This window comes from Typopeltis vanoorti, chromosome 12 (genome assembly GCF_054136105.1).
Source record: "Typopeltis vanoorti isolate ZY-2024b chromosome 12, IOZ_Tvanoo_1.0, whole genome shotgun sequence".
Lineage (NCBI taxonomy): Eukaryota > Metazoa > Arthropoda > Arachnida > Uropygi > Thelyphonidae > Typopeltis > Typopeltis vanoorti.
In genome coordinates, this window is record NC_143560.1 from 86,144,155 (window position 1) to 86,166,115 (window position 21,961).

At 38.8% G+C, this 21,961-nt stretch overlaps 1 protein-coding gene across 2 annotated transcripts in view; it reads left to right on the forward strand.

The window, feature by feature from the left end:
- Nucleotides 1-21,961, forward strand: part of LOC150100958 (trans-1,2-dihydrobenzene-1,2-diol dehydrogenase-like) — a 90,147-nt gene that overhangs the window by 44,884 nt on the left and 23,302 nt on the right. For both annotated transcript variants that reach the window (XM_090402109.1, XM_090402110.1), the window contains exon 5: nucleotides 4,986-5,238. In XM_090402109.1, coding sequence (XP_090258235.1) covers nucleotides 4,986-5,238 — 253 coding nt within the window. The remainder of the gene's footprint in view (nucleotides 1-4,985; nucleotides 5,239-21,961) is intronic.

Sequence of the window (21,961 nt, forward strand, 5' to 3'; positions counted from 1 at the left end):
ACATTCCATAGATTTGACGCCGACTTAGTAAACCTTCTTTGGGCCCTTTCCAATATATCCTAATCCCCTTGAAAACAGGCAACCAACTCTGTGCACTGTAGTCCATATGTGGCCTGATCAAAGCCTTATACAAGGGAACCATAACCATTTTGCTTCTGCATGTTGATGTCCTCCTCATTATTATAATAGAGTAACAGCTGAGTTGGATAAAGGAAATGGCTACATGATGATTCAACTGGATTTTGCAGAGGCATTTGACAGAATACTACATGGAACTCTGTTATGCAAATTAGAACAAATGGGGATGGATATAACTCTGGTTATGTGGATAAGAGAGTGGCTGCTGGTCAGATATCAAAAAGTGGTATATGGACGAGGAATCCAGACAAAAGCTAGTGACTAGTGGTGTGCTGCAAGGTTCAGTGCTAGGATCACTAATGTTTAGTTTGTATATAAATGATACAGGAAATAACCTGAAAGGAAATATTCAGTTTGTTTGCTGATGATGCAAAATTAGGTAGAGTAATAATTAATCAAGACAACGTGAAGAGCTTACAGGACAATTTAAATAGGCTGTCAGTATGGGCAAAAGATAATGATGTCAGTATAATGTGGAGAAATGTAAAGTTATGCATTTTGGGATAAATAGATTACATGTTGTGTATCACATTGACGTCACTGAATTTCAAGAAATAGATGAAGCTAGAGATTTAGGGGTGGTGGTGGTAGTTAAAGTTCATCATTTTCCTTCTTTTACCTTGCGGTGTTGAGGGTTTATTAATCATAGGACCTCAAACTGTTCACAGGATAAGGTGGTCAGCCCTATGCCCTGGTGTATCCTATGTCAGTAGTGTTGAGTTCTCAATGCTGGTTTGCCTGCTTTGCAGGATAAAAAAACCCAGAATAAACTGGAGAAAAACCTACTGTCCACGCCCAAGACTGGCTAACTTGGCTATGGCTGAGGAAAAGCCTTCAGCTCCTCACGTCTCCGACGGGAATCAAACCTAGGACACTCCTTCCCCAGGCATATGATTGTGAAGTGCACAGCCACTAGGCTAACTGCGTGGACCTAGAGATTAAAGTTTAGAGGATATATTGCTTAGGTAGCCCATAAGATTACTTGGCTGTTGAAGAACACATTAACAAGTAGCGATAAGAAAGTTATTATTCCTCTTTATAAGGCCTTAATCCACATCCTGACTTGAGCACAGTAATCCATATCTGGATTACTGTGTTCAAGTCAGGTCTCCTGGGTTTCTTTGGTGGGGGGGGGATGAGGAAGTGATGGAGAAGATTTAGATGTGAGCAACCAAATGTGAATGGTCTGTGGAATGTTCCCTATGAGAATAGATTGAGGGTGTGTGGATTACAGAAGTTGGTTGATAGGAAAAAAAGAAAGGATATGATAGAAACATTTAACTTGCTTAATGGATTTTATAGGATTGATGCAGGGGAAATGTTTCAGCGCTTGGCTTGAGGGAGCCAGAACAAAGGGGTCATCCCTGGAAGTTGAATAAAGGTGTGGTTGGTAGAGGTATGAGGACTTGATTTTTTTCTTGGAGAGTTGTGAATGGGTTGCCAGAGTCAGTTGTGAGTGCTTTGTCTGCTAACGGGTTCAAGGAGAGGTATGATAGATTGTGTGGATAGTTTGGGTCTTCCACAATGAGTCTTCGGACTCAATGGAGGCATCAGTACAATAATAATAATTGCCATAATCTGTTATAATGTTCTTACTATTTTACCAATGTGACTCATCTCTTCCACATCCTTCAAAATTTCTCCATTAATTGTATATTCTGCATCTGAACGTTGCCTACTAAATTTCAAGACATGGCACTTTGCAGCATTAAACTGATAGCTCCATTCATTTTCTCACTCACATAGTTTATTGTGTTCCTCCTGCAAGGCCATAACATGTGCTCCATTTCTTGTAGCTCTTTCCAACTTTGCATCATTAGCAAATAACTGCACATCTCCAGCCAAGCCAGTCTCAACATCATTAACATACAAGTCAAAACAATTATGGTCCCAAAACAGATCCCTGTGGCACTCCACTAATCACCTTCCTCATTTGGGATACCACCCCTCCATATACACCCTGCTGATATAATCCGACAGCCAATCAGCAATCCAACTTGCTAGTCTGTTATCTTTTCACATCTGTTTCTTAGCTACCAGTTTTCATGTGGCAGTCTGCATCTCTTTTATCCAGTTAATTTATCATTTTGTTGTAATATACATAAACAGATTGCTGAAGCAAACCTCCTCCCCCCTAACAAACCCATGTCGACCATTATAAAGAATACTGCTATTATCAACCATTTGTGAATCCTCACCAACTTCTCTAACACCTTAATAACAGCTTCAGACACACAGATTGGCCTATAATTTATAGCCTCAGTCTTAATCTTCCCCTTTGTGAAGTGGAAGAATTTTTTCCAACTTCCATTCCATTGGGACTTGCTTTGTCATGTCAATTAATCATGTCATGTCATTCATGTCAATTAATGTGCCAAAGGCCATTAATTGAGCATTCCTTCAAGACATGCTGTGATAGATTATCAAGTCCTACTGCCTTATTGACATCAAGTTTACTTAATTCCTCATATACCTCCTGCTCATTCACTATCAGTCCCTCCTTTGCTATACCATCTTTACTCCAGCTACTCATGATGTCACCTTCACGAGGATGAAACATAGTAATAAACTGCTCATTGAAAACCTCACCTATATTCTCCACATTGGTTACAAATCTACCAGTGTCAGTGGCGCACTCAGGATTTAATCTTGGAGGGGGCCGAGCGCTCAGGATTTAACCTTTGGGGGGGGAGTAGTTGAGTAGACGTTTTGCGAATACACACTACACATCGCATACGACCTATAACTGAGCATCTGCAGTGATTGCTAATTCATAAGTAGCACACGACATAAATAAAAAAAATGAATTTTAATTAGGAAAAGATTTTTGGAAATTTTTCTAGTGTTTTTTCCTTTTCTTTGGGGGGTGCCTGTGCCCCTTGCCCCCCCCCCCTCTGGGTGCGCCACTGACCACTGTCATCAACTAGCAGCATTCTTCCATAGTCATTTTTTCTTCAACTTACCACATATCAAAAGAAGTTATTAGGATTTTTCTTAGCTTTATTGGCTGATTTCTTCTTATACTGCACTTTTGCTGTCGGTACCAACCAAGTCACCTTCCTAACCTGCTCTTTGTTCTTTGTGTAACTAACTGATTATTACCAATGTTCATATTGTGTTGCCTCCACAGTGCCTTCTTCTTTCAGGTTTCACGCTTAATCTCTTCATTCATCCATTTTACTCCTATCTTATTTAGCTGTTTCACCTGTGGAATACACTCAGACACCACTACTGTTAAATAGCTCTTGATCAATGCCCAAGCAGCATGTCTCCTTTTCACTCAACCCTCTTTCCACACTATAGCTGCCAATTGTCTTCTAAGCTTTTCATAATCACGAGCCTTGTACTTCCACAAAAAACCCTTCTTCACAGAAGTTCTCATTACACTGGCTACAACCCAGGTGATCACTTCTTGGTCACTCTCACCAACTGGCAGAAGTTCAGCCACTTCATTCACAATCACATCCTATGATAATATAACTAAATCTAAGACTCTTAACCCTCATCTGCCCTCCATTACATATGGTCTACAAGTCGCTTAAGAGCTCAAGAAATTGATTCTCCTTAATCCCTGATGCTATCTCTTCATTCCAATCAATATTGCCGTAATTGAAATCGCCCATAATGATCACCCTTTGCTTGATCGCTAAGCTAAGTTACCTATTCATTTCTTTGTCTTCACCCTACACATTCCATACCGTGTAGCAAGACCCAACTAAATATTTCATTCTATGAATTTCCACCTCACACCATATTGCTTCAAAAATACTTGGAAAATCAAAGCATCCCTGTACAAATATCACAAGGCAGTTCTGCGTTTTTCATAAGATAAGATTAGGTGTAGCTCAGTGGATGTGGCTTTTGCACACCACAGTGCTTGACTGCACGAAGGAATACTTGCTTTCGAATCTAGTCAGCGACTAGAGGAAATTTTTCTATGCCTTTTTTCAATCGGTTCCCGAGTTAGTCGATCTCTGGCACAGGCTGGTGGGTTTTTTCTCCCAGAAACTCAGGTTTTTCATCCCGTAAAGTCAAGAAAATCGACTGTAGAACCCACATTATTTCAGGCATTAAATATATTGTGTTAGGATTAGGGACCACGAGATGGCGGCACTTGTTGAGCCGTCTCTCTTCACTGCGTGCCTCTTGGCACGCAGTGAAGGAAGGAAGGAAGGAAGGACGAAGGAAGACTTGGTTTCGAGTCTAGTCGGCGACTAGAGGAAATTTTTCTAAGCCTTTTTTCGACCGGTTCCCGAGTTAGTCAATCTCTGGCACGGGTAAGCAGGTTTTTCCTCCCGGAAACTCGGGTTTTTCGTCCTGTAAACTCAAGAAAATCGACTAGAACCCACATTATTTCAGACATTAAATATATTGTGTTAGGGTTAGGGACCACGAGATGGCGGCACATTTGAGCCGTCTCTCTTCACTGAGTACCGCTTAATTAGTGATAGCTTTGGGCCATCTATCTCTGATTGGTACCAGTGGAGGTTGAACTGCCCACTCAGTCTCCAAAAGTTAGATAGGGCTAAATGGCCTCGCCTACTCCTCGTATACGGGAATAAAAAAAAAAGGCGTTAGCTGATTTTTTTTTTTTTTTTAAAGATTAGTCTTTAGCCTTGTTTTAATTACCAATATTTGCTTCAGATTGTCTTAATTTTAATTGACTTTTAATCTAGTTATAAATTAAAAATTATATTCATCAATATTAATTATTTAATATACTTATTATTTGTTTAATTTTTTAATTATTTCATTTAATATTATAATTTAATATTATTATTTTATATTAATATTTATATAATTTAAGTTAATTTTCTATTCCTCTGTTTCTTTTCATATTCACTAAGGCTGTTTGGAGTCGCTTTTTCCCAGTATATGAACAGTTAACAAAAGAAATTAAATCTGGAACTGTTGGTGATATCAAGTATATTAATGCCACATTTGGTTCTCAGATAGAGCACGTAGATAGAGTCTGCAAAAAAGAGCTTGGTGGAGGTACCATACTTGATATTGGAGTCTATGTTCTTAATGCTGTATGTTTTGTACTAAATGGCGAGAAACCAATAAAAATTAATGCTGTTGGACATCTGAACAGTGATGGTAAGTCAGAAATTCGACTATAGTTTATATACTGAGTTAGCAGCTTATGAGAGATATCCACCTAATAGTATGTTGGACAACCATTAATGGGATAGGGATGATCCTTATCATGATGAGATATCCCTATCCCATCATGCCTATCTCTGGAAGGCATCATCATCCCCACCCTTCCCTCCTATTCCATCAGATTTGCTGGTGGTGAGTCTCTCTTAAAATTACTTTCATGCATCCTGAAGATAATCAGTAGGATTGAGATCTGGAGACTGAAGAAGCCATACCCTTATGTAAGGTCACTATTGTGTCCTATAATCATTAAGGAATGATTATAGGACATGTCTTATGAAATGGCATGTTATCCTTTTGGAACTGTCCATCACATTTAGAGTAAAAAAACAACACCAATGACTTACTATGTCAATAATGATGTTCAAATAAGCTGTACAATTCAGACCTTGCTTTTTTAGCATCAAGAGACACTAGGAAAACATGTATCACCATTTTGGTGACCAAGTATGATAGTCCATGGTTTCATTTTGTTGTGATCGTACTTGCCCATCATCTACATGAAATAACAGGAGACAAAATTCATAACTCCACGAAACCTGTCTCACTGGTGTACACTGCTAATGATCCTTTGCCCACCTTGATCATAACTGTTTTTGCTGCTGGGTGTATTACCTTCAATAATTGTGTACTGTTATATAATATTTAATATATATAGTGATAACACACACATTCTTTAACGTGGATACTATCGCCTAGAGGTAAGCTGTCACCTATTGATTAGCCAGCATGTGTTGTGTGTTACTGGTGGAGATTCCATTTAGCATCGGTGATGTTTCTAATATTATTACAGATATGGAGATAAAGATATTGTATGAAGATTTGATGATTTGTGGTGTGCAGAGGAGTGTTTGCCTGGTGGAATGATAAAGTGTAGAAATGGCAGCAAAGAAGGGTGATGAAAGTCTGAAGGAGATGATAGTAATGGTTGGGACGAATGAGCTGAGAGATAGCATGAATCATGTAGCACAAGATTTGAGGTTGATGTTAGACATAATACAGCAGAAATGTGTCCGAGGAAAGATAGTGAATGTGTTGCCCCAGTATGATAATGCCAAGTGGAGGAGAAGCGTACCAATGACAAATGAGATGATAGTGAAAATATGCAAGAAAAGTGGTCCAGAATATGTGGATGCATGGACTATATTTTAGGATAGAAGGGAGCTATACAAGAGACAGATTACATTTGAATGCAGAAGGGCATAGGAATGAGTGAGTATGTCAGAATTACCTATGCAATTCTGACATACTTTCTGGGCAAGTGAGTATGTCAGAATTGCATAGGTAAAATGTTGTAGGAATGACCTTATGTGGGGGATAGTGACTTGAGAAATAAGGGGATGTACAGTATATTACAGAGCCAGGTGGAGTTTGAGAGGGAGTAATAATGGCTATGAGAAAGAGACTTCCACATTTCCTTTCAAGAATGTGGAGAACTGGCTTTAATGTCCAGTTCTCACCTTCACATGGTGTGTCCCATTAGTAGGTATCTACTGTGTACTGAACGAATGAGAATGGACTGACAATTTGTGACTTAGCCAACCAAATTGTACTCTCTATTGGCTTAAACTACAAATGCATATGATGGTACAACATGGTGAGATTTCATGCAGCTGGGACATTGCCTGGTTAAACAAGGTCCCTGCTGTTGTCATCAGGGAACCAGGGCGAACAGTGAAAAGTCAGCTACTGGAAATGAGGAAGCTCCAACTCAGCATATAGAAGAAGAATAAACCCAACATTGGAAGAACTAAAGATAGGAACCATCAATATATAAAGTATTAATGGAAAGGAAATTGAATTCGGAGAAGAATTTGAAAAGTACCACTTGGACATAATTGGCATTGCTGAGAAAAAGAAGACAAAAACAGCTGAGATATAACTAAATAATAAGTTCAGGATGATATTTTCAGACAATAATGATCAAGAAAAGGAAGGAGTAGTGATAGCATTCAACACCAAACATGAAGATAAACTTCTTGATTGGAAGGCAGTTTCAGTGTGGGCAAACTTCAAAATGGGGACATGGACAATGAAATTTTTTTGTGATTATGGTCCAACAGAAGATTCTTCTAAGGAAGAAGTGGAGGAATTTTTTGAGTCATTAGAACAGGTAGCTGACATAATGAAAATGGAAAAAGTGTCCTTGTTGGAGATCTGAACAGCAGAATAGGAAATGGTCCCACCAGGCATTTAGGAACATTTTGGGAAAATTTGGAGAAAAGGGCAAAACTAATAATAATGGAAAGTATTTACTGGACTTCTGCTCAGGTCATGGACTAGTCATTACTAACACCATGTTTCAACATAAAGATGTGCATAAGTTTACATGGAGAGAAGACACAAGAAATAAGAAAAGCCTCACTGATTACATCATCGTTGATAGTGATATCATGCTCATTCAGGATACAGGAGTGTACAGAGGATTTAAAATTTTAAGTGCCCATTACTTAGTACCAAGCAGGATAAAAATGGATATCACATTGAAAAGAACAGAAAGTAAGAAAGTTTTAAAAAAGAATTCAATTTGAGCAGCTCTTACAAATAAATTGTAGACTTGACTTTGAAAACATTATTGAAGTAAAAATAAAACCAATTGAAAACAAGAAGCAAACCTTGGCGCCTCAGTGGCAAACTCTGAAGAAGAATTCAGTCAATCTCCTCTTCTTCTTCAGAGTTTGCCACTGAGGCTCCAAGGTTTGCTTCTTGTTTTCAATTGGTTTTATTCCATACTCTTACCAAAGTCTTCCCATGACTTTTGTTTAGCTACTTTTACACATAACTTAGCTCTCTTACATTTTTCTTTATATTTTTTTAGAGCATCTGCTGATTTATTTGCTAGGAATTTTTGGTGTGCATTCTTCTTTTCCAGGACTGCTTCTTTAACTTCTTGTGTCCACCATGGTTCTGAAGTTGTCTGCAAAGATAGAAAAATAAGAACCATGGTGGACACAAGAAGTTAAAGAAGCAGTCCTGGAAAAGAAGAATGCACACCAAAAATTCCTAGCAAATAAATCAGCAGATGCTCTAAAAAAATATAAAGAAAAATGTAAGAGAGCTAAGTTATGTGTAAAAGTAGCTAAACAAAAGTCATGGGAAGACTTTGGTAAGAGTATGGAATATAAATATCAGGAAGGTGGCAAAATGTTCTGGAAGTTATTGAAGAAGCTTAGAAATGGAGGAAAGAATACTGTAAAAGGAATCAAAGGTGATAAAGGTGACATGAAAACTGAAGATAAGGATATCCTAGATGTCTGGAGTAATTACTTTGAAAGGCTGTTAAACAAACCAAGCAGTGATAGAACCATAGTAGAAAATTTTCAAGAGGAATGCAAAGAGTAGTACATATCAATACTTGAGGCAGAAAAAGTTGTCAAAGACTTGAAATGTGCAAAGGCAGCTGGAGTAGATGATATTCAACCAGAAGTGCTTAAGTATGGAGGTATAAAAATTTTGCAGTGGCTACACTGCATAATTCAGAGGTGGTCAGGATTTGTTTTTCATGGTTCAGACTGACCCCAGTGACAGGGAATCCTAATGTTGTGGTCTATAATGACATTCTGTACAATTCTGTGCTTCCAACTATTTCTCAACTGTTTGGTGAAAGAACTTTCCGATGAGGTCATTGTTGTGTCCATACAGTAATGTATGAGGGTGGTCTGAAAAGTTCTCGGCCTTGACCATAGATGGCAACACTATCGGCAAGTTTTTTTCTTAGTTGGTACATCTGTCATAAGCATTCGTGTGAAATTGCAACTCATTCTATCAAATAGTTTGTTTTATACAGCTGTCTGAAGCAAAAGTGTTATCTGTATCTCTTGAAATGGATAAAATTGAGTATTCTGTGGTTGTAAAATTCTTTGTAAAAGAAGGTTTAACACCAACATTCGAAGTTCATAAACAGAAGGTCAAATTCCAGATGACTGGAGTAAAGCTCTCATAGTACCCATCTATAAAAAAGAGGGAAAAGCTGAATGCGAGAATTGCAGAGAAATTTCTCTACTTAGTAAGTATTCCAGATAAGATTTATGCAAGCATACTTGAAAAGAGGTTGACAAAGATTGTGTAAGAGAAACTTGGAGAAGAACAAGCTGGGTTCAAGTCAAATAGAGGTTGTCAAGATCAGATTTTCACTTTAAGACAAATAGTTGAGAAATCATGGGAATATGACAAAGATCTGTACTTAAGTTTTGTAGATCTGGAAAAGGCATATGACAAGGTGCCCAGAAAAAAGTTTTTCAAAACACTATAATTATATGGGATGGATGGATGGATATCATCAATAGCACTTCCCCTCCCTTTTTACTCCCTCTATCCTCACGAAACACATCATACCCTTCCATCTCTATTCCTGTCAGGATGTTGTCCTCATCTAACCATGTCTCACTTATTCCAACAATTTTTGGGTGAACAGACTCAATTAGTGCAACCATTTCATCTGCCTTGTTTCTTACACTTCTAGCATTTGTATATAAACACAACAGCTCATTCCTGGATCTACAGCTAGTTCCACTGATACCACTCATTCGATGTGATCTCTCCATGCTCAACTGGGACCATTTCCCTTTCTGCTTATTCATTTTAGAACCTTCTTCAATTCCAACTGTTTCCTCTTGATCCCTGGTCATCCCATTCCTTTCCTGTCTACACATGCTCTCACATCCTCTTGGAGCATCCACCTTTCTCATGCTGTGTACCCATGTCCACCCTGAGCCTCCCTGTTTCCCTATTCATCATGCACACCCATTCTCTCATTTTCCATACTCGTGCCACTTACTTCCTCATTCATAACCACTTCTTCAATCTCTCCTGTCGTACTCTCTTGCTCTTCCACATCACTTTCCACTTGATCTGATTCATTCTCTGTGCTCACTTCTCTACCTTCCAGCAACAGTCTCTCCAAGCGACTCACACCATAACCACTCAAATGTAGTCCATCGCTCCTATACAGTTCACTTCGTCCTTCAAACTCATTCCACACATTAACAAATTGTACTCCCCCTCTGCTCACACATTTCAGCCAACATATCATTCATAATCCTTGCTCTCCTTCTCATCTCACCACAGTCATACCTAGGCAATATGCTTACTAACCTTCCTGTCACACTATTCTCTTTTATACGTCTAAGCAGCCTCCTATTTAGGCAGTTTTTAGTGAAGATTGCAGGTTAAATTGGGAAATAGATGACAGAAGAAGCAAAGCTGGTATAAAATTAGGGGAGTGAACTGTTGGCATCAATGCCAGAATCATATTAAAAATGAACATATCAGAAAGGAACTGGACATTGTTAGCATTTAAGAATGTGTAAATATAGTTAATCTAAGGTGGTATGACCACTTAAATAGAACAGATGAAGAGAATGGCAAAACAGGTATTTGATGCCAAGATAGCAGGAAAGAGACCCAGATGAAGACCAAGGTCTATGTGGATTGATTCAGTCAAAAGTGCCTTAGAAGCATTGAATGTTAGATATGACAATACTGGAGTGCTCACAAGTAATAGATTAATTTAGGAGAAAATTGTTGATTGGAGATTAATAATAATGTAAACTTAATCATGTAGTGCTCTCATTATAACCTAAATGCCCCTTGGGGATACATATCAAGAAATTGATGATGATGATGAGAAGGCTGGCAATACACTGGTTTTTCTGTATACAAATGCTAGGAATAAAGGGAATGTGCTTATGGCATTGATTGATTGAGTCAGTTTTTCCAAAAGATTGACTCAGTCTCTCCAGAAAATCGAAGGCAATAGCATATTTTGGCATTATAGGGAAGGTAAATGTGGAAGTATCCTAGTTACCCATGATAAGAGATGAATTGTGTGCTCTCAGGGTGGAGAATCACAGTGGAAATAACAATAATGGCTTTGAGAGCATATGTGTGAGATGGATGTTTATAGGATAAGATATTTAGTGGAATGTGGATATGTAGATGGTGATGAGTTGGAAATGTTTAGGCAAATTAGTCTGACAAGTGCAAAGCAGGCTATCTTTATGGGGGACTTCAGCTGTAGTGATATAAACTGGGCAGAAGAGACACCATGCAGCAATAAAGGAAACTGAATTTTTATATTTCTTTCTTGAGGGACAACTGTCTTAAGCAGCATTTAGTGGAGGAAACATGAGAATCAAGAGTTCTGGATTTAGTCATAGCATCAGAGGATCTGATTGTGACTGTGATGACATGCTCCCCCCCCCCATTGGTGAGAGTGACCATGTAGTCCTGACGTGTATCAAAAGAGAAGGAAGTTATGTGGAATTATAAGGCATGTAACTATCATAGAGCAGCATTACAATAGATGAAAGAATTTAAAGGAAGAGGGAGGTTGTTATTACATAGGAGATACCTAAGAAAAAATTGTTGGCAGCAATGACAGATTGTATATACCTTGAGTGTAGAAGATAAAGCAATTTCTTGTCAGATGGATGACAAAAGAAATAAAAGAGAAATTTCAGAAAAAAAAGAGATTATGGAAGGTATATAAAGAGAGAGGTGGAGAAGAGTTCTATGAGGAATATAAGGCTCAGGCTAGCATCTAACACTTCATCTTCACCACTCATTAGAAGGATAATGAGTGGTGAAGTGTTAGAAGTGAATGAAGAGGATATATTCTGAATATTATCATCATCATCATGCTGCCATGTACCCTCAAGGGGTGTACAGGATATGATAGTACTACATGAAAAATTTACAACATTACTAACTTCCTATCTACAATTTTCCTCTAAATCAGCCTGTTACTTGTCAAGACTCCAACATTATCAGATCTTATATTTCTATCATCTAAGGCACTTTTTACCATATCGATCCACTTATATCTTGGTCATCCTCTGGGTCATTTTCCTGCCAACCTGGCAGAGAACACTTGTTTTGCTAATCTTTCCTCGTCCATTCTGTTTAAGTGACCATACTACCTGAGATTAGCTCTGCTAACACATTCCTGGATGCTGACAATGTCAAGTACTTTCCTAATATCCTCGTTTTTAATATGATATTGCCATTGATGCCATCTGTTCGTGCCCCTAATCTTTTTCAGGGCTCTCATATCCGCAGTCTCTAGTCTATGGTCAAGTGTTTTACTTCTGACCCAGCTCTCGGATCCATAAGTTAAAAGTGGTTTGAACACTGTCTTGTATACAGCTAATTTGCTGTTCCAACTAATTTCTCTCTTATTAAAAATGAATTTATTCAGTTGACTTCCTACCATACCAGCTTTGTTGATTCTGTTGTTTATTTCCATATTTAATTACCATCTTCACTAAAAATCGTGCCTAAGTAGCTGAAATTTTTACTTGTTCCACAGGTAAAAACACAGTTGACGTTTTCAATGCTTCTACCTATTTTCATTATCTTTGCCTTGTAATTGCTGACCTTCATAATACCATATCTATTACAACAGTTATTCAATTTAGTCGGAGAATCTTGCAGACTTGTAGTGGATTTATTTAGAAGTATAACATCGTCTGCATAAAGCAAAGAGCTGATATTAACATCTCCAATTTTGATATCAGGTTTAATACCACTTTCCTCCATAATGTGATCCATAATAGATAATGAAAAACAGAGGGGATAATGTACATCCTTGTCTGACACCAGATTTAACATTAAACCATATTCCTGTACTTCCTTCAATTATAAATGCTGACTTACAACTCAAATAAAGACTAAGTATTGCTTGATATAATGACCCATTGACACCATATAACTGTAGTGCATTGAATAGCTTCTCTCTTGGCAGCTTTTCATATGCCTTTTCCAGATCTACAAAACTTAAATACAGATCTTTGTTATATTCCCATGATTTCTCAACTATTTGTCGTAAAGTGAAGATCTGATCCTGACAGTCTCTAATTGGCCTGAATCCAGCTTGTTCTTCACCAAGCTTTTCTTTCACAATTCTAATCAACTGTTTCTCAAGTATACGTGTATAAATCTTACCAGGAACACTCAGTAGGGAAATACCTGTAATTCTCAAATTCAGTTTTATTTCCCTTTTTATATATGGGTACTATGGGAGCTCTACTCCAATCATCAGGAACTCATCCTTCTGTCCAGGCCTTCTGAACTATGCAGTACAGCAAATGTCAGACTTTTATACATCCATACTTCAGCATTTCTGGTCTAGTATCACCTATTCCTGCAGCCTTTCCACATTTCAAGCCTTTGATGGCTTTTTGTATTTCTGAATGTATGCTTGTTGAGTGTTTTTTTTACCACAGTGCTGATTACTGAATTGCTTAAGGAATTAACAACACAAACTGGAACATAAACCAAAACAAACTCAAACATACACCTCCCATACCCTGGCAACGCCACGTTGCCATCCCCACGGGAACCCAAGACCAGGACATGTGCACGCAGGCACTAGAACAGCAAATGAGACCGAAGGTTCCCCCTAGGCCATTGGGTTGAAGTTCTCATGATGTACGTTTCCCAAATTTGGGGCAGTCTCATGCATTAAAATTTGTTGAGGAATTTGAGAAAATAAGGAATCGACACATCAAGAAATATGATAACCTGAAAAAGAGCTCTACCTACGATCCAAACTATCACTCAACACGGTAGTCAACCTTTCTTCCATGGATTTGAAACCTGAGGCACTCAGTGTTCTTACACGTGGCCACAATTTCGCCATGGCTTCAAGAAAAATTCCCTCATGATATCTCAGCCCTATTTCAATACACAATGAACTCAGGCTATTTCGTTTGGCAGGGAAAATTCGACAAAGAGAGAGAGGGGACAGCCATGGGTTCACCACTCTCCCCACCCCTGGCCAAGAGAAAGCCTTAAACTCTGCCCCACGAAAATCTACTATATGGCTTTGCTATGTTGATGATGTGTTCGCTATTCAGCCACATGGCTAAGATACACTCCTCTCCTTAACATACTTAAACAACCAACACCCCAGAATCAAGTTCACCTTGGGAAAAAGAGGATAACAATAGCCTCCCTTTCCTAGACACACTAATCACCTGCCAGCCTGATGGAACCTTGGTTTCTCAGTTTATAGAAAACCCACCCATACAGGCAGATATATTCACCAACAATCCCCCACCCCACAACAATATGGTGTTATTAAGACACTACATAACAGCGCTAAACTAGTCTGTTCAAATGACAAGACCCTAGCCACTGAACTAAATCACATCCTTAATATGTTCTCAGCCAATGGCTACAACCCCAAAAAAATACTAAAACCAGTAAACCACAACCCCCCTCCCCTACATAAAGATTACTCTAAATCAAATCACTATCCCCTACATCTGGGGCACCTCTGAAAAAATAATCAAAATCATAAAAAAATATGACCTGACCTCTTGTTACAAACCATATAGAAAATTGGCATCCCTTATCTGCTCCACAAAAGACCAACCTGGTGTTTACCAGGTCCCTTGAAGCTGTAAATTGTCCTATTTTGGCCAAACAGGAAGGACAGCGAATATCAGAATTTCAGAACACAAGGACTACATCCGTTTTCACTATTACAGCCACTCTGGGCTTGCAGACCATGCTCTGGATACTCGCCACAGAATACGTTGGAAGACAGCCACAATAATACACCACAGCAAGTATAAATTTGAAAGACTATTTATAGAATTGACCTCAGCCCTAAAAAAAAAAAAAAAAAAAACGTGCCCAACCTCAACAAATTTGGGAAACGTACATCATGAGAACCTCAGCCCAATGGCCAAGAATACCTAATAGGGGGCACCAGTCTCCTTTCTTCAACCTCATTCGCCGCTCCAGCGTCTGTGCGAAGGCGTCCTAATCCTAAGCTCCCACGAAGATGACAACATGACGCTGCCGAAATATAGGAAGCATACATCAAAGTCTATTTCAACTTATATTCCAGACTACGTTGTGAATTCCTTAAGTAATTCAATAATCATGTACATCCAACATATAAGCCTTTCTACAAGAAATGCTATCACTGCTTGTTTCATTTAGCAATTTTTCGAAGTAATTACTCGATATTTCAAGGATATCTTTTTATCCAGTTTTCATGTCACCTTTATCATCTCTAAATCCTTTTACAACACTCTTTCCTCCATTTCTGAGCTTCTTCAACAACCTCTAGAATATCTTGCCACCCGCTTGATATTTATTTTCTATGTTCTTTCCAAAGTCTTACCATGACTTTTGTTTAGCGAATTTTGCACAGTGTTCCGCTTTCTTACATTTGTCTGTGTATTCTCTAAGAGCAAAAGCTGACTTATTTGCCAGGAACTTTTGATATGCATTCTTCTTTTCCTTCACTGCCTCTTTAACTTCCTGTGTCCATCATGGAGTTCTGATTTTTCTATCCTTGCAGAAAACCTCACCACATGCCTCTCTGGCTGAATCAATCAGTGTTTTCTTCAAGGCTTGCTACTGAATCTCCAAGGTTTGGTTCTTGTTCTCAAACACTTTCATTTTTGTTTTCAATAAACTTTGTGTATTTTAGTCTACAGTTCACATCTGAGAGCTGCTTAACTTTTATTTGCTTTAAAACTTTCTTAAATGTTCTGCTTTTCAAAATGAGATTCAATTTTATCCTGCTCAAAACTAAATAGTGATCACTTCCAATTTCAAATCCTCTGTACTCTCTGGTGTCTTGCACCAGGGAGAAAACATCACTATCGACAATAACATAGTCAATGAGACTTTTCTTATTATCTGTCTCTTCTCTCCATGTGAATTTGTACCCATTTTTACATATTTGTACAAATTTTCCCAAAATATTTTTGTATGTCTGACAATCGTTTCCTACTCTGCTATTTAGAAACCCCAACAAGGACTAACTTTTCCTTTTTCATTGTGTCAGTTGCTTTCTCTAAAGCCTCAAAAAATTCCTCTACTTCTACCTTAGTAGAACCTTCTGTGGGACCATAGGCACAAATAAGTCTCATTGTCCAGTTCCCCATTCTGAATACTATGTTGAATACTATGGCTACTGCTTCTTTTCCTTAATTGTCATTGCCTGAATATAACATTTTATATTTATTGCTCAGAAGGATCTCACCGGCTTTTGTCTTTTTTTTTTGTTTCGGTTACCCCTATTATGTCGATCTGGTACTTATCTAATTCCTCAGCTAGCTCCATTTCTTTGCCATTCAGGCTTCTTATGTTGATAGTACTGATCTTTAACTCTGGTGATGTTGATCTGGAGTGTGTTTTAAGATTTGTTTCAGTAGCTGACTTTTCACTGTTTGCCCTGGTTCCCTGGCGAAAACAACTGTTTAACCAGGCAACTCCCCAGCCAGCATGGAATTCTGTCATGTTGTACCATCATTTTGTATTTTTGGTTTAAGCCAATAAGAATTCAATTTGGTCGGCTAAATCCCAAATTGCCTACACTAAATATCAATAAGGCAGGGGGGGGGAACAGATGGAATTTCACCATGTGTTTTAAGAGAACATGCTATGGAACTGACTGTGCAATTAACTTGGCTGTTTAATGAAAGTCTTGTAATGGGGGTAGGCTCCTAGAAAGTGGAAGGAGGGTAAGATAGTACCATTGCATAAGGGTGTTGATAGAATGGAGGTATATGAAACTATAGGCCTGTTTGTATTTCTTCTGTAGTTGTTAAGCTTTTGGAGAAATTTGGAAGAACTCATATACAGAATTATGCAGATGAGGATAATATTATTTATGAAGTCCAGCATAATACATTTGTTAAACGGGTGCTCTTGTTTTAGTAATCTGGTTACCTTTTACAATAGAGTAACAAGTGAAGTGAAAGCATTTGACATATGTGTCATATGACAAGTTGATTTTTAAGCTGCATCATATGGGTTTGGATATCAGGTTAGTGGGGTGATTGGCTTTGATAGATATCAGAGAGTTATATATGGGGGAGCAGTATCAGGGTGTAGGTAGGTCACAAGTGGAGTTCCACAAGGTTCAGTCCTGGGACCAGTGCTGTTCAAGCTTTATGTCAATGATATTGTCACAGGACTACAGGGATATGTTCAGTTTCTTGCAGATGATGTGAAGCTTGGGAGGGTTATTAGTAATAGTGCTGATGTTTTGGCTCTTCAAGAGGATTTGAATAAGCTGGAAGGATGGGCAGAGGCATGGGGATATCAGTTTAATGCAACTAAATGTAAGATTTTAAATTTTGAGATCCACAGAAGGGATACTTCATACTTACTTGATGGAATTATACTGAAAGAGGTGAAGAAAGCAGGGAATCTTGTGGCGATTGTGGATTGAGTTATGGGGACATATTGCAAAGGTTGTAAAGCCATCTCAGAGAATTGCAGTGTTGAGGAGAACATTGACCATGAGAGAGAAAAGTGTGCTGGTACCATCATATAAAGCTTTGATCAGACCACATCTGGATTTCTGTGGTCAGATCTGATCACCAAGATTTGAAGGGGATGAAATAACCTTGGAGAGGGGTTCATAGATGGATAATAAAAATGATGTGAGGACTGTACAACATTGATTATGAGGATAGATTGAGGCCATGCAGACTGCTGTAGAGTTTGTAGATAGAAGGCAAAAAGGGGGATATGATGAGATATTTAAGCTGTTGAAGGATTATTATCATATTATTATATGATAATAATAATATGAGAAGGGAAGAAACGGAGTTGGAATTATCATCAATAAGGAGCTGAAGGGTGGAGGCTGCGAGGTGTGCCGGAAGAATGATCGGATTATGAGCATTAAGCTTGAGATGGGAGGAAGTGTGGCTATGCCCCACAAGTAGGTTGTGATGAGGAGGAGAAAGAGACATTCTGGAGAGAACTTGACCAAGTAGTAATGGGAATCCCCGATGATGAGAGAGTGATCGTCGGAGCAGATCTGAATGGGCATGTAGGAAGGCGACGAAGTGGTGAAGAAAGGGTACATGGGGGTTGGAGTACTGGTGAAAGAAATGAAGAAGGTAAAAGAATCATAGAATATGCTGTGGCCTTCGATCTGGCTATAGCTAACACGTGGTTCAAGAAGACAGTTGGGCATTGGGCATCTGATAACCTATAAGAGCGGGTATAGAATGAGTCAGATTGACTATATTATGTGCTGTAGGAAACATCTGAAGGAAGTGAAAAACTGTAAAGTGATTAATGGAGAAAGTGTAGCGACACAGCACAGGTTGGTTGTGGTAGACTGTGATATAAAAGAGGAAAAGAAGAATAGACAGAAGTGGCGGATACAGAGGAGAATAAAGTGATTGAAATTGGAAGAGGAAGGCCCAAGGAATAAGTTGAAAGGTGGTTACAGGGTGGACACTAGGGAAAATTCTTTCACTTGGTTGAACAGCAGGAAGGAGTGATGACAAGAGGCCATACCTGGAAGTTACGAAAGGAAACCGTGAGCAAGAGGGTGAGGAGTGGTTTCTTTGCATGGAGGGTGGTTGAACCATGGAATGCATTGCCTGATGGAGTGGTGAGAGCGAGAACGGTCAATGGGTTTAAGGAGTGGTATGATAGACTGTGTGTTACTTAGGGGGGGGGGGGGGACCTCCCCTCGATGAGTCTTTTTTGACTCCATGGAGGCCTGAATAATAATAATAATATTAACTTTGAGCTACTCACTGATGAAACCTCAAAAAAGGCTGAAACTGGTCTGGGTAGTGACCTCCCTCCATAATGTAATAACAGCATACATTTCCTAGGAAATGTGTTTTTACATTATGGAAAATACCTAAGAATAGCGATCTGAAACTTTCCCCCACCTTTGCAATGAGTCGTCTGGTATTGTACTACGTACTAGGGTCACTTGCATTAGCTCACGCTAAGTGTTCGCCGATACTTTATAGTTTACTATACTATATTCGGCAAGAAACTCTGATTCCAATCTTTGAGTTTCTTATTCGGTTTTAAAACTATGTGGGATTTAATATCCCCTTAATTTAAGTAATGTTTTCATTGCCGAAATGAAGCTTATTAGCTCTTTATACTTAAGTAACTTAATGGCTGCACCTGTTTGGAAAACTCATTCGCAAAGTATATAAGTTCTTTTCGCTATACACTTTGGTATTAGGTCCAGCTACTCACTGATGAAGCCTCAAAAAAGGCTGAAACCAGTCTGGGTAGTGACCTCCCTCCATAATGTAATAACAGCATACATTTCCTAGGAAATGTGTTTTTACATTATGGAAAATACCTAAGAATAGCGATCTGAAACTTTCCCCCACCTTTGCAACGAGTCGTCTGGTATTGTACTACATACTAGGGTCACTTGCATTAGCTCACGCTAAGTGTTCGCCGATACTTTATAGTTTACTATACTATATTCGGCAAGAAACTCTGATTCCAATCTTTGAGTTTCTTATTCGGTTTTAAAACTATGTGGGATTTAATATCCCCTTAGTTTAAGTAATGTTTTCATTGCCGAAATGAAGCTTATTAGCTCTTTATACTTAAGTAACTTAATGGTTGCACCTGTTTGGAAAACTCATTCGCAGAGTATATAAGTTCTTTTCGCTATACACTTTGGTATTAGGTCCAGCTACTCACTGATGAAGCCTCAAAAAAGGCTGAAACCGGTCTGGGTAGTGACCTCCCTCCATAATGTAATAACAGCATACATTTCCTAGGAAATGTGTTTTTACATTATGGAAAATACCTAAGAATAGCGATCTGAAACTTTCCCCCACCTTTGCAACGAGTCGTCCGGTATTGTACTACGTACTAGGGTCACTTGCATTAGCTCACGCTAAGTGTTCGCCGATACTTCATAGTTTACTATACTATATTCGGCAAGAAACTCTCTGATTCCAATCTTTGAGTTTCTTATTCGGTTTTAAAACTATGTGGGATTTAATATCCCCTTAATTTAAATAATATTAACACTGAAGAGAATGGTAGAATGAGGGAAAGGAACAAGGACAAAAGGCCATACCTGGAAGTTGCAAAAGGAGGTGGTAAGTAAAAGGGTAAGAAGTAAGTTTTTTGCATGGAGAGTGGTTGGAACATGGAATGCATTGCCTGACAGGGTGGTGAATGAACAAACTGTGGATGATTTTAAGAAGTGGTATAATAGACTTTGTGTTCACTAGTGTTGACCTCCTGCCATGAGTCCTGTGACTTCATGGGGCAATGGCATTGCAGGAGGTCAACCCTAGTTTTAGATTCTTGAAAAATATTACTATCCATTGTAATATTTTTCAATGGACTTATTACTGGAGGCCACCCACAGATTCTACCAAATTCTACTCCACTCCAGCCATTAGATGTATTTCAATTTGTAAACTGCATGCATCTTGAACAGGCTTGTCTGTTTTTCGATGGAAAAACTCAAATTTCCAGGCGAAAAAATGCTACCCACCCTGACATGGAAAAGGATGATTCACCTTCATTTAAAAAAAAAAAAATCTTATTCCCCACATCTTCGATGATATTAAATCCTGGATCTTTCAAATCAAAAACTACATAATGCATCGTCATGACTGTTCAATAGAAGTATTATGTTAAATGCACTGCTTGGAAAGAAATCAATGGACAATCCCATGGGCAAGGTGCATCGTGCCATGTAATGAATGATGTGTTTGTAGCCAGTATGTGATGTTCCCAAGTCAATACAAATGTGTCTGGGGGAAATGGCTGCAAGAAGGAAACTGACAGAGTTTGAAAGAGGTGATGTGATAGGATGCCTTGTTGCAAACCTGTCTGTTTAGCAATTGTTGAAAAATTGAGCCATCCTAGGTAACATAACAGCCAGTGATACCATACTGAGATGGAAGTGCAGGGAGTCAAGTAAGTGTTACCCACCACACTCACCCGAACATGATTGCAGGGTGCTGCAAAGGATAATATCTAAAAACTATCATTCATCAGCCGAAACATTGACTGCAGAGTTTAAGGCATTGACTGGAACACAAATCTGCACAAAAAACATGCAGAATTGAGGCTCACGACATGGGTTTCCATGGTAGGACCACAATGTACAAGCCCCGCGTTACCCAAACCAACATGCAGAATTGTATTCAGTGGTGCAAAGAATGTTTACAGTGGGACCTGGAAGCTTGGAAAGCTGTGTTATGGAGTGACATATGCTAGACACCCTCTACCAAGCAGATGGATGGGTATTGGCAGATGCCTATTAATGTCTCTTATCAGAGTGTGTATCCCCAACTATGAAATTTGGAGATGGTATGTTCCTTGTTTGGCCTCGGACCTCTGTTTGTGGTGCCACAAACATTGAACTCTGAGAAGTATCTGAATATTTTGGACAATGCAATGCTTCCTGCTTTGTAGTGTTTCTACAGAACTGACTCATCCCTTTTAGCAAGACAAATCGCCATATCATAAGGCTGCTGCTGTAACTGCATAGTTTGTGAACATGAACGTCACCACATTCATGACTGGCTTCCATAGAGCCCTGATCTCAACCCTATTGAATATCTGTGGAAGGAACTGGAGTGGTGGGTGAGGTCGAGGGACGTCCACCCCCCACAATAGTCCATGACCTCATAACATGCTTACAGGAGGAATGGTCTAAAATACCCATTCATCACTATTGTACACTTGTGGAAAGTATGTCCTGTAGGATTGCTGCAGTTATTGCAGCAAAAAGAGGTCACACATCTTATTAAGGTGAGCACCATAACTGTTTGTTCCTCACACTATGGTATCTGGTAACTTCTTTCCAAGAAGTGCATGTTATTGTATAATAACATAAAATTATTTTCATAATTATTAATATTATCCTATCCACTTC